General features: G+C 37.9%; 1 protein-coding gene across 2 annotated transcripts in view; it reads left to right on the top strand.

The window, feature by feature from the left end:
* The window catches only part of UBE2Q2 (ubiquitin conjugating enzyme E2 Q2), a 50,626-nt gene that overhangs the window by 12,383 nt on the left and 24,419 nt on the right, over positions 1-13,824 (top strand). The window contains exons 2-3 of one of the 2 annotated variants that reach the window (XM_059823668.1): positions 5,188-5,292; positions 12,252-12,356. In XM_059823668.1, the coding sequence (XP_059679651.1) occupies positions 5,188-5,292; positions 12,252-12,356 (210 nt within the window). The remainder of the gene's footprint in view (positions 1-5,187; positions 5,293-12,251; positions 12,357-13,824) is intronic. The other variant, XM_059823669.1, reaches the window with a different exon arrangement.

Below are 13,824 nucleotides of genomic sequence, written 5' to 3'. Positions count from 1 at the left end.
TGTCAGCATGTAATTGCTATTCTAAATCATAATGCCGAAGACTTGTATTTAAATGTGTTTTCCTACCATTTGGCCATGATAAAATGGCTCCATTGTGTACAAGGAGACGTGGTTACTCTATTACCTCATAGCAAACTGTGTGTACAGGTTGTTCTAATCTTAGGAATGGGAGCAAGGTGTGTTGTTTTAATTTAGCAACTTCACAATTTCAACAGTATTGTAATTTAGAAATAGCTCGTTTAAAAGTCTCTTACTAACATCAAAATTGTGTCGGCGTAGCTTTATAGAACAGGATAAAGATTACATAACATGGCAAGTAAAACAGCCTTATTGTTAAGGATCAGAAAGCTTAGATAGGATATACTTAGATGACAGATCCCTACCCAGGAAAAGCTGTCTTAATGTATGTGTTCCTGGCATTTTTTGTCAATTTTTGCTTTTTTTTTTGGTAAGCAAAATTGTTAGTAAAATGTAAGCAGCCCCTCTTACAGAGGGTGCAATGAATGTCTGAACAGTGAGATCCTGCGTGTATTCTTCTAATACGCTGTGGTTTTCCTAAATGATTTGGTAAGTTTTGAAATTGTTCCAGTGGCAGGGGTGCAGGGCTTTATTCTCTTTGTATTTTGTATGTTTATTAGTAGGCTAAATTCTTTTGCTGCATTCTGTTACAGAAGCTACAGAAGCGTTTGTATTGACAGAGCTCCCAATCTGTCCTGATGTTGATACAAAGACTCTCTAGAAGTGATGTTCGCATGAATTGTAATTGTATCTGGGTTGGCTGTAAACATTCAGCCTTTGTCCTCAGGCCTCAGTACACGCTAGGTGTGATGTCATCTCAGTGTGTCATGTCTTACTGAGCAATTGCATTAGCTTTCCAGGCTGTACAGCCTGCATGAGCTTGTGAAAGCTGCCCAAACCTAAGCATTGTAGCCTTTGCCTCTTGTGATGAGAGCAGGAAAATGTCATGTTACAGTGGTTACATAAAAGATCTCAAACACTTAATGTGGGTGATACCTGTGCGGCTAAGCTAGATTATACAAAATCACTGTACGTCAGCTGCATAGTGAAAGGCCCAAAATAATGGGGTTTTTTAGCCACTGAAAATTAATAATACAGAACTGCTATTCTAGGGTTCCTCTCATGAAATGTTGTCTTTGTGTTTGGGAAGCTTGTGTTCCTTACGTGACATAACTCAAATCTCTCTCTCCTGTCTATAGGATACAGATATGGAAGAAAAGGCTGACTTAATTCTCTCAACAGAATTAGCTCATGTGAAGTTTAGTTGTTTGACCTTACAAACCACAAGCTTAGTTTTTCATTGCATGCTATGGTGTTACAAACTCATGAGCTTGTTTATATCTCAAGATCAGAATGTTTGAAGTTTGTGTGTGAATTCTGTATTTCAAAATATAGTGACTCACATCCGCGTGAAACTCAGCTGTTCCAAAAATATGGATTACTTACAGATCTAGAGAAATTTAGTGCTATTTATGTTTTTAAGTTAAATGAACATATTTATTGGTAAGTCTGAAGAATTAAAAAGTGTTGCAACAAACTGGAAGCTTGATGAACTTGTATTTTAATATTAAGCATCTGTTGTGAAAAAGTTGGAATACGCAATTAAATATCCATATTCCAGAAGTCTAAAATTTGAAACCTTTTCTGATATAGATGAGTGAATATGCTCACACAGTGTTTAAGAAAAGCCTTTCTGATAAATGCATTGTTCCTATTCACATTTCAAAAGCTAAAGACTGAAAATTTGAATGTTTAATCACTTTTAGGGTATAGTAATGTATATGTGCTATACAGTAATAATGCAGGCAGTATCAAATCCTAGTATGTTTTCTCACATACAGCAGGACTTGCTTTCATTGCAAAAAATGGAATGAGTTGGAATGAGAGCAAAGAATGAGGAAGGACTGTCATTCCACGTGGAAGGCATCAGCACATTCGAGTAGCCACTGTAATGTATTTAAACACATAGTGGGATTGCTCGATCATCAAATCTGCACCATCAGTCATGTCCCTGTCTGACGAAGGATTTGCTGCGAGTTTTTTGGAGGAGATTTTTGTATAGGCCTCCCAGACTGGGATAGATACTGATGGCAACGAACAAATGTCCTACTGGGGGTTTGTTAATTAAATCCTTCTGGGGGAGAAAGGAGAAATAGAATTGTCAGAAAAGAAGAATACAGACAACGAAGAGTTGAGCTTCATTCTGTAAGCAGTCTTCAGATTCCAGATACAGTTTAGAAGAGTGGACTGACAGACATTTATATTCTATAAATCATTGCAATTAATAGACTTGCTTAGACCTCGACTACCATAATTGACAAGTGCTTGATTTAAAAAAAAAAAAAAAAGCCAAAAATACCTGTTAGGAGAATGCGCATACACAGTCCAAATGTTGACTGTATCTGGAGAATATTTTAATTCTAATGAGTCTGAGGATTTTAAGAAGCAGATGGCTCAGTGAATCTTGGAAGGGATTTTGCTTGTTCTTTGTATTTTCTGATGGGAATGTTGGCATAATCTAAAGTCACGGTAGTAGTGTTTACCCTATTGCCTTTCTCTTAACTTAATGAGCTGGCCAGAGAAGTTCAGGTCTCAAAAATAGCTGGTTCAAGTAAGTCTTCAGGCAGTAGGGCCACGGTTAGCAGTCTGCCTTCTGATGTTCTCCACTGTGCTTAAAGATACAGTGTGCAGTATGACAGTCTTGAGGTAAGAGTATTGCACTGTTGCAGAAGACTTTACAGTAGGTTGCATGTTATTAAAAATGAGTGAGATGTTTTCAGTACCAAACCTGGAGTATCTTTGATGAAGAGTAGCTCCTAAAAACAATAGTTTGGGAACCCAGTGGCAGCTGGGAATTTAACCTTGTTTCTCCAGCAGTGATAGTGGTTAGTCTTTCAAGAGTGTCTCAAGTGAAACTGAGGAGAAAATACACTTTTCCAAGGTACTGCATTTGGTAAAGGAAGAAAGTGATTAAACCGCACATAACTACCCATCTGTTTGCCTTCCTTAGCCTTAAAATCTTGGCAAGCTGAGCACTGGACTTTCTTGACAGACATTTGAGTTGTTAGGCCATAGTTAATCAGGAATAGATGTTCTAAGGGCTCTGCTTTGTGTATGGTATGCCTCAAAGTGAAGCTGAAAGATGTAAACAGTTTGTCTTTTCATAAAGATACTAGGAATATCGTGGTATTCTAAGGTATTTTTAGCTGTGATTTTAAAAACATAAACTTGGGGGGGATTGAGCTTGTTTAAAAATAAGTTTATGCAAAGTCTTCAGTTTACAGGTGGGAATTTTAGACCTCTGGAGCTAGAATTTCCCTGGAATATGCTGCCAGGTGGAAACTCTGCTGTGATAGTCTGCTTTGCCAAAACTGTTGTCCTTTATCTAATCACATGGTTTCTTTTATGAGGTTCAGCATTTCAGCTAGAAGGTTAGTTAGGAAGTAAGCTTCGTATTATTATTATAAGCCAATTCTAGCATGCTTGTATTTTTCTCCAGTTTTCAAATGGATAGTGTTCTGCATTCTAATAAAGCCAGTATCTTTGAAATGACAGAAGCTAGCTTAAGTTACGAAGTTCTGTATTTTTCTTTCGGCACTTGAACTTTGAGAGCGTGCTAAGGCTAAGTTTGCTTGGGAATCACTAAAGACCAGACAGTAACACTGACAGACAGGTATGATGTCTTCCTTCTGTAAAACTTCTTATTGCTGTCTTGAAAATGATAAAGCAAAAAATGTACGATGCAATCAAGAAAGAGTGTAAATTTGTAAGCATAGTGCACATTTTGGAGTTGCCTATTAGAGTAGTAGTAGGAACCTTGACTCTAAGTGTTGAAGAAGGAAGCATGATTTGTTGTCTCTGGAATGAGAAATACGGAATTTTTCCTTTTAAACTGTAGTGAGGGAAATGAATGAAAATTCCCTCATTATTTTGTACGACCTGGGGATATGGAGATAATATCTGGGTGATAAAACTGAGGTTCAACAATTTGTCCTCAGCTACTAAAATTTAATTGAATGGGTGAGAAGTGCAGAATGCCTTAAATAACTAAAACAAAACAAAAAAAATCCAAACATGTCAATGATATGAAGGGACACTTACTGTTGAGTTGGAAGCTACGTGATTTCCTCCATCCTCACGGTGTTACCAAACCTGTGTTAGGAAAAAAACTGGAATAGCTTTTTGAAACGTCTAAACAAGAGGCAAAGGACTTCTGTTTACTTTTCTGTAGCAAGGATCTTTCTAGCACCTTTTGAGGGGCTGCATGCTGTGGCAGTTTAGTGACAGAAAAATCGCTTGTCATGGATTGTATGAGTGGTTGTGGGCCACATCTGTTCCACATGTTGTATGCGCCCTAACCATGGCTTGTTCTGGAAGGCTGAGTATACGTCTAATCCTGTGAACCCATTTGATCTCGCTGTCACTAGGATGTGTTTTGGCACCTGCCTAACAACTGTAGGACTCTATTGATGGAAGAAAGTTATTCTGTACGTTTTCTTGATAGGGTCGTATGCAATATATTGCTTGAGGAATCTTTCAACAGTGGAAAGTCCTCTATGAGCCTTGATGGTAAAAAGATAAAACTGCAGATTTTTGGCATCGTGATCTGCCTGTTAAATTGTCCTCCAAGGCAGGAGATTAGAGCTATGTTGCTTCAGTCTGAGGCGCAGTGCTAGAACAGTTTGAATAATCCTGTTTGAGGAGGAAATCTGAAGACTCCAGGTTTTGTTGCTTTCACAGCTTTTATTTGGAAGTATCTGTATTTTTATGAAAAATCGTCATCGATATAGTTTTATTTTTTGACATGTGCTACTTGTGATTCCATTTTTTGGTAATAATCACCTGTACTACATTTCTAAATTTCTCCCTCCTGCTTCACTCGCCTCAAGGGTTTTAAACTTTTCAGCACTGTTGATCAGATGATGGACATATATGAGAAAGATAAAAATAGGATGAAATACTAGAATAACCAGTTGGCTGGATTTCTTTCAACTTCTCTTGCATTGCCTAAAAATGCTGTGTTAAAAGCCTCTATGTTACCTGACTTAGAGTAACGTAAAAGTTGATGTTAATACTGTGGTGTGAAATTTTTGGGGTGAATGAGTTTTAAAAGCTTTACAGGTTTTTTATTTATTTATTTGTTGGGTCTTTTGTGTTGTTTTTTAACAGGAGTCTTACCCCTCTTCATCGCCAATATGGTTTGTAGAATCAGATGACCCAAACCTGACTTCAGTCTTAGAGCGTTTAGAAGATATTAAGAAGAGCAATACACTGGTGAGCAAGTGTTTTGGTTGTTTTGGGTGTTTATTTTGGTTTGTCACATTAACAAGCAATTAAATTAGTTGAGTTTTGGGGTTATTTGGGGGTTTTGTAAGCACAAGTTTCTCTGCCAAAAACATATGAACCAAAAGTAATCCGAAAGATTTGTGACAAGGAGAAGATGACTTAAATGCTTGCTCTTTAAAAGCAGTTAAGTTTCAGCCCCAATAATTAACACAGTTTAAGGTTTTCTGAAAATAATTAAAACAGTGAAATGCATGAGAACTTAAAACTACTGGATAACACAGCTCTTCTAGTTTTTCTTTGCACAGAGATCAACTATGGAGGCAAAAGCTTTGTGTTCTTGAGAATGTATATTCTCCAAAACATGGCTGTAGTGGTAACTAATACAAAGAATTCCTGGTTTCAGTAAAGAAGACTTGATCTGATAGCTTCTGGTTCATCAGAATGTTCCTTAGACAGTGATAAGTTTGAACAGTGTTGTGACTTTGGACAATTGTTATTTAAAGAAAATCTTTGTACAGATTCTATGGTAGTTTTGTATTTCAGAAATCTATCAGGCATTATATCTTGCTTGAGTACCCTTTTGATGTAGAGATAGGAGCTGTGTGTATATATGTATATATAAAAATTAACTTTCTATGCAGGAAAGTAAGTGTCCTTGAATATTACTTGGAGAAAAATGTCAGTACAAATGTACTTCGTTCCACAAAGAGCAGTGTTACAGCCTACTGACGAATTCAGTGATTAAAAGTGTTGGTTTTCCTCTCCAAATTCAGCTTTATGGATATTAAATAGCCCTTGAGGATGATGTTTATTAACAGATTATTTTAACATTTTTTTGTTTATTTTTGTGTACAAGAGTGCATGCATGTATGTGATGCATACAAAACAAACCCATCTGCAGAATACTGCTTCTTGCATGGATTATGTGCTGGCCTTAGTATTTGCCTGGTTTTGGCTAAGTTAGGAATATTCTTTCTCATGAAATTGCTTACCTGTAATGTTTATTGGGGTAATGTTAATCAAGCATACTTGTCCTTAAAAAAGAACGTGTAAATTTCTTTTCCTAAACAATATTTAGGATGCATTTGACTTCTAGCAGAAACGATTAGAAAACTAACAAGCGAGAGCCTTCATGTGCCTTGCCGTAATTAAAAACAAAGGGGCATTGCAGAGGAACATTAGTGTTTTAATGTATTACGTTGGATCTGATTACAGGAGGCGTACCTATCAGTTGTGTATTTTCTTCTTACAACCTAAACTTCAGACTAAACTGCATTTAGGAGAATATTATAGATGTCTTAGTCTTTGTGACTTCTGCCTAGAAAGACATAAGACAGTGTAGTAGCAGAAAATGTGGCCAAATCAACTGTTTTCTTAAAAACACTTCTTGGAAGGTTCTCCAGCTTGAAGCTGGTGTGGCTAGTAGCTTCAGACAAAAGGTTTTAAGCAAGGTATTGCCTATGTTTAACTACCTACAGGTTGCTTTGCAATAGGGTAGAAAGCTTTATTGCAAACGTGAGTAGGACTTGCTGGGCTGAATTGCGTATGCACATAGACTGCTTATGTACATTGTAAGATAACAGCTTCTGATATCAAGATTGTACTTGCCCATGTAAAAGCTGATGGGTTGATGTAATAGACACCTGTGGATGGCCCATTGGTTTCTCCGGAATCCACCCCATGTCATGTTATGCCAAGATGAAGACAGATGGGAGTGTTTGAAGAGCCAAGTACTTACACTACAAAATCTGACTACTTTGTTTTGCTCAAAAGGCTTGGCTTTGTGGGTTTGGGGTTTGTTTTTTCTCCCTACAACTTTTCACCTTGCAACTCCCTCCCCTTCAAGGGCGTTGTAGCAACTCACAGACTTCTTGGAGTAGGGTAGGAAGGGATAAGGAACCTATTACCTGTAGAAATTCAGAGGCTTCTCAAAACTCACTTAGTTCAACTTACACCTTTAGAATGTTTCAAACCAGTTTTCATTTAATTTATTGCAGCTAAAGGATCGTTTGTGCCATGTTGCTCTAAACTATATGTTCCAATAACTCTAAAGTTATTGGAACAGTCAAATTTTGAATGGGAAATTGCATTGGAATCTTCCAGGAGCTCAACTGAGCACAGCGAACATGTGCTAAAAGCACTGCTAGTACATGTACCCTGATTTAGAGTTCTTTGGTATTACTCTGCCCTTTCTACTTGCTTTGTAACTTTCTGACAGGTATCAGCTGTTTCAGAAACTGAAGAATGTGCTCTTCAGGCATAGAAGTTTGACAGGGATAGATAGATAGATACATAGATATATGGAAGCCTTGTCATTTGACATGGTAAAAGGAAAACTGTTTTACCTATGGTAAAATCATGCACGTTTCCTGGAAAATCTTCTGTGGGATGAAACTCTGTGTTACCTTGGCATCAGCATGGTGCTTTTTGCTATGAAAATTCCTCAACACACTAAAAATGTTGAAAGGTTGTTTAGAACATGATCAGCATAGATACCATTAGGTTTGGAGGCTTTAGCTGCTTGGCTGTTCATATTGAACAAGTTCTAATCGGCAGATGAAGGGGCTGCAGAGATCTCTCTGACCCCTAGTGTCTCCTGAATTCCCTTTCAGATCCTGAAAATCACCATGGCGTTAGACTTAGTAGGCAGCTGAAACTGACAGCTGTCTTCTAGTGGTTGTGCAATGCAAAAGATAAATCCTACTTCAATTTCGTTGTTCTGTTTAATATAATGGAAGTTATAGTTGCAAGTCTAAAGTCTCAAACCTTATTTCATGGGTTCATTATACATGATTTGGAGGTTTGCTTTTTAAAGACAATAGTAAAATGGACTTAAACTCAGATGGGCAGCTTTAATTCTCACACTCTCCAAACCTTGAGGGCTTAAACTTGCATGGAAGGCTTCAAAAGTATAGAATTCCTGGCGTAAGTATGTGTACAAATTTGATGAGCTGCTGTCCCTAAGCACACTACTTCTGTATAAAGAATTTAGATTTAGTCCCACATGATGGCACTTGAGGAAAGAATGTTGGCTCTTGCAAAGTACCAACGCGGCAGCAACCAATTATGTATTGGCGATCATAGAGACAACATGCAGGGAAGAAGCTTTGCTTTACTTTCAGAAACTGCCCAAGGCTGCTGAATGTGTGTGAGACCTAGTGGTCACATGCCAAATGACAGTTAGTTCTTTCCTCTGTTTCCTCTTCAGCAGTTTCCTCCAGTGGTAGGCTAAGATTGATTCATTTATTTATTTTGATATAGGTAGTGTATGTGTGTATATGTTTGTATATAGATACCTGTAGAAGAATAAGTATGTGTATACTTACACTATACTTCTTCAGTCCATGTTTCTTGGTAATCAGAAAACAAGGTGCTTCATTGTGAACCCAGCAGTATATGAATATCATTAAAGGTATCCTAAAATTATGAATGCTTTCATACTGCATTAGAAAGATCTCTTCATGCATAAGAAGGCCTCCTAATGCAGGATAGGTTTCAGAAAAATTGTTCTAAACTGTTTTCAGATTTGTAAGATGTTGACACAGGAACCAAAAAATTCTAAGAGGTGTTTTTGTGTTCTAAAACAGCATTATGGTGTCCATAAGAACTACCAACCAACTTCTCAGAACTCCTGAAGTTATATTATTAGAAGTTATATTATAGATGTATGTATTATATTTTAATATTTTGTCATTTTTATATTAATTATAATGAATATAATTAATTTATAAATTTGTCATTGTATTTGGTCACTTGAGCATTTACCTTATGCAGGCTATTTACATTGCTCCTTTAATACCCTGTGGATTATGCATTCTAGTTGCTGTTTAGTTTCTGCTTTAGGCAGTTTGTATTCAGGGAAACTATTGGTATACTGATAGCCCACTTTCCTTTGGTAGCAGCAAGCGGGTGTGCTAAGCATTCATTTTACACTAGCCAAGCATGTGAAGTTAGCTTGGAAATACATTTAAATTATTAATACATGGCAGAAATCTGCTAGCCCTTTTGATACAGCCTATTCACATACCATTAACACATACCAAATCATGCTAGGCCCTGCTTAAAGCAGGGAGTTGGATCAGATGACTTACAGACATGCTTTTCAGCCCAAATTATCCTATGATTTTTCAGACGTATGAACAGAGCATAAGGGATAATGGTGATGATGATCCATGGCAGAAGGATCAAGGGTATGAAATGAATTCCTGTGGAGGAAAAACACAGCAATGAGGAAGAAGGGTTGTAGAGACAGGATCAGCTTCTCCCTCTGCCACCACCTTTGCAGACTGTAGAAACTGACATCAAGTAAAACAACTTAGCTATAAAAAGGAAACTGCAGTTTGACAGTTGCATTAAGCTAAACCTGAAGTGTAGCCTGCTGCTAAGGAAGGGGGTCCCTGCTCTCAGCTGCATGTTTCTGTCTGCCCCTTTATGGTGAAATGGGTGCTTATGTGCTGAAGCACATCAGGAATTGATCTGCCTCGAAGCTTGCAAGCTGCTGCATGGTTGTGTAATCTCTGGTGCCAGTGCAAGTGAGAAGGTGAAAATGTGCTGCTGGAGGCCGGGAGACACCTCTTCAGGCATAGCTGCTGTGTAATGTGGTCCAGGTTGTACCAGCAGTTTGTTGCTTTGAGAGTGCTTATGTACCTCATAGTGGTGCTGTGTTCAGAAGGCAATGAGAGAAGCTTACAATGTGTTAGATCCTGTCTGCAAAGATTCCTTCTGAATTTCAGTTCAGGTGACAAGACTTCTCATGAAGAGGATGGGGAGTGGAGGAAGCAGTTCTTAACTCTTTTCCCAGCCCTTACTGTCTCTTTCTGTAAAGACACATCTAATACTGTGTTCAACTGCTTTTCCAAGCCTTGGACCAGCCGAATGCCAGTAGTAGTATTCTTCCCCCACCATTCAGATTTTTTTGTATGCTTCACACAGATGTAAACAAATTAATGGCTTGCCTAGCTTTACATAGCTACGTGAGAAAAATTACAATTCCTGAAATCTTATAGTTTATGCTCCAACTCTCCACGAGGCAGTGTCGTTTGTGCAGAGAAAGATTTTTCCATAACAAAATGTGTTGCAGTGTAACTTTAAGCATCTTACACGTGCTGAGAATAATAGTTCTAAGACCTGTGGTTCTATCCACCAGCTAACCTTTGGATTGATTAATCTGCTTTCTGCCTGCTAAAAGATTTCCTGATGTTTCAGACAGGTATAGACTCTTAACACTGAGAAATGTGATTGTTAGAGAAAGCTTCTGGCAACAGAAACTATCACATCTCTTGTATATACTCACAAGAAATGTGTTGCCGATACACCAGTTCTTTTGGTGTCATCTGTTTTGAGTTAAGGATGACTGTCATGAAGGATGCAGAAACAGCAAATGTGATGTGATAGGAGAGAAAGTCATAATTCTTGTAATGCAGGCTAGTATGTCAGTTTGTGGCCTCCGATGAATAAATAACATTCCTGTTAAACAGGAACATTGAATTCTGCTGGAGAAGGGAAAAGCACTGAAGCTTTCAGATAGCAGAAGGGTAACATTTGCTTATCACTGCTAGTGATTTGGGCTTGGAAATGAGTTCTTAACCCTGGAGAGGCTGAATTTTCACTGGCAGTAGGGTAAGGTAAGAGCATTTAAAGTGGCCAATAGCAAGGCTTTAGACATGTAGAATATTTTGGAGTGACTAGATTTTTCTTAGATACCTTAATTTGTTGTATATTTTAAGAAATACAGTATACAAACACCAAATAGTGGTGTAGAGGTATCATTTTTTTCAGGTGAATGCAGTCTATGCTGTACCTTGCATGAGGCCACATTGCCTGAGTCTCCCTCCTTTATGGAGAGATACTTAAAGTGGAGTGAGGGTTACTGCTCTAGGCATAACTACTAGTAGTGCTGAAGGATATGTGTACACAAATGGCTGTCTTGCACACTGCCTTCTACAAATGGCAAGACAAAACTCCCTTTGGTATCGGGAAGAAAAGTCCATAAATGGATGTATAATTTTTGCTAGCTTCATCTAGGGTATTATTCTGCAAATAATGAAGTGTTGACAATATTGCAAACCTATTCTGCTGTCCCTTGTTTTTCTGACATAGCTATGCAAAGACCTTGAAAAGTTAGGAAATGCGGTAGTACAGTCTTTTATGGTCTGGGCCTTAACTAGGAATCTGAGGCTGCCTGGAGAAAGTTAACAGCTATGGAAATCCACTTAATTAGCATGGTGATCAAGCAGCAAACTTAATGTTTCTCTGTTTCTGCAGAACTAAATTTATTTTCTGGATAGCATTATAGTGAGTGAAAGGTGTTCCATATTTTGTAGTTAACAGAACACAGTCAATGTAACGCTGAAAGTTGGAAACAGAAATCAGAGATAGTAACAGATTGTACCTCAACCCGATGCAAGATATGGCAAGCAGACTACTTGGGCACTAGGTCAGAGGCTGGCTAGTTTCTATGCCGTCTATAGTGTTTGTCTTGCTTCTAGTGCCTCACTGGTGTGCCCTAGAAAAGGATTCAGGATATGGAAAATCAGACTGTTCCTCCTTGGTTTTTTGAAGACATGGTTCTTTAGGAAACTGGAATGGACTATCTTGTCTCATGGAATATGACCATTTGATTATTCCCTAGTAATCTGTGGCCGAGACACCTATGCCTGGAATGGATGGTGCTGCCACAGCAGGTTATTCTTTTGCTCATGACTTTCTTCACTTGACATGAGGAGATGAACAGGAGGGGTCTTTAACTTGCCATGTCCTTGGTTTCCCATTGTGGGGATTTTATTACAATGACTACAGAGAAAAAGAGGGGTCTTTAAACTTTATTCCAGTGATTTAAATGCTGTGCACTGACTGAAAGTTCAGTACCAACAGGTGAAGAAAATTCAAAATATATTGTTATGTGCTTTGGTTTAAATAGCTGTTTCCATGTCTTCTTTTTTTTATAGCTTCTTCAACAGCTGAAGAGATTAATATGTGACCTCTGCAGATTATATAATCTTCCTCAGCATCCAGATGTTGAAATGCTAGATCAGCCCTTACCAGCTGGACAGGTAAATTTAAAAGCTGTGGACACCTCCTTATGGCAATGAAGGAGTTGTTTTTTCAACTCCAAGAAACAAGATGGTGGGAACGATTAAACCTGTGTAAGCCAGAACTGAGATATGAAGCACTGTTGCTTTATGGTGTCCTCAATCTGAATTTTGTTTGCAGAATCCATGTAATAATGGTGTGATAATATTACACAATTTCCTTTGGAGTTTCTATATCATTGAAAGGTGTGTATGTGCTACTAGTGCTGTCACTTTAATTCTCTCCTAAATGCTGTTCAAGCCAATTGCTGTGCATTCCTAGTGCTTCCCAAATTTACTTTTTTTCTGAAATGTATACATGATTAAACACTGCTTGCTTTTTCTTGAAGAGTATATGTTTTACAGTGTGCACTTGGATGAACTACTGTTGATGTTTTCCTTCCTCTTCAATTCCTTGCAGAGACATGGGATATTGAGACCATATGCTACTTTGGGTAGGGAGTATCTGAGATGCCTTGTTTACTTTTTGGGCTCTTGACAAATTAAGAGTTGTGAAGGGCTGTGAAACGTTCAGGTTAACTAAAATGTTTTGTATTGTGCTGAAAACAGAACTGGTAGTTGACAGTAACTGTTCTTTTTTGTATTTTTAATAAGATTATGATATCTTCTTTTGCTTATGCATGTTAAGATGACAGGATTTATAAAAACTCCTGTAGCGTAACAGATGGTTTTCCTGTGGTGACAGTACTATAGTAATGACAAATAACTTGCTTAATTTTGGTCATGTGCCAAACCGTAATCCTATAGGTCTTTTCTCTCAGCCACCCACGTAGCAGTGCAACTGTAAAGCAATAGGCCTGTGACATTAGGAAGTAGCTTCCTTGAAGAGTCTTGCTTATGCTCTGAAACTCAAAACCAAACTCGTGGAAGGTTTCTTAGCCAGAAATGTCAGATAATTTGCAAGTTGAGTAAGAGGGGACTTAGCAAGTCACACCAAAGATCCATCTAGTCCCCTGCATTGTCTACAGCAGTGTCATACCTTCTTTGCCAAAGGAAGAGTAAGCAGAGGACAAGCATATCAGAATGCTCCTGAGTATTTCTGCAGTTCAAACTTCCTGAGCTTGATGTGGTATCCTGAAATGCAAAGCCATGAAAAATGAACTCAATGTATTGTTTTGGTATTTCGTCAAATAATCTAATAACAATGGCTATATGATGATGGTAGTTGTTGCATCGAAGTTCTAAGGAGTGAGACAAAAATCCATTAAGTTTTAGAGGTCTAAAGCTTGTTGTTTTTTTTTCTTTTTAGAGGTCTAGCATCTATATGGATTCTAGTTAGAGCCATGATCTGATTTCACGGTTAAGGGATCATGAGTTAGAACCCGCTTGACTTGTTTATTGCATTTGTCACTGTCTCAGAATAGGATATCCTTATCTGAAGCTTAAGTTTCCACTTAGAACTTAATGTGAAATAAATTGTGACATTCTG

This window comes from Gavia stellata, chromosome 13, assembly GCF_030936135.1.
Source record: "Gavia stellata isolate bGavSte3 chromosome 13, bGavSte3.hap2, whole genome shotgun sequence".
Lineage (NCBI taxonomy): Eukaryota > Metazoa > Chordata > Aves > Gaviiformes > Gaviidae > Gavia > Gavia stellata.
Note: the sequence above shows the minus strand (reverse complement) of the source record. Positions and strands in the feature narration are given on the sequence as shown.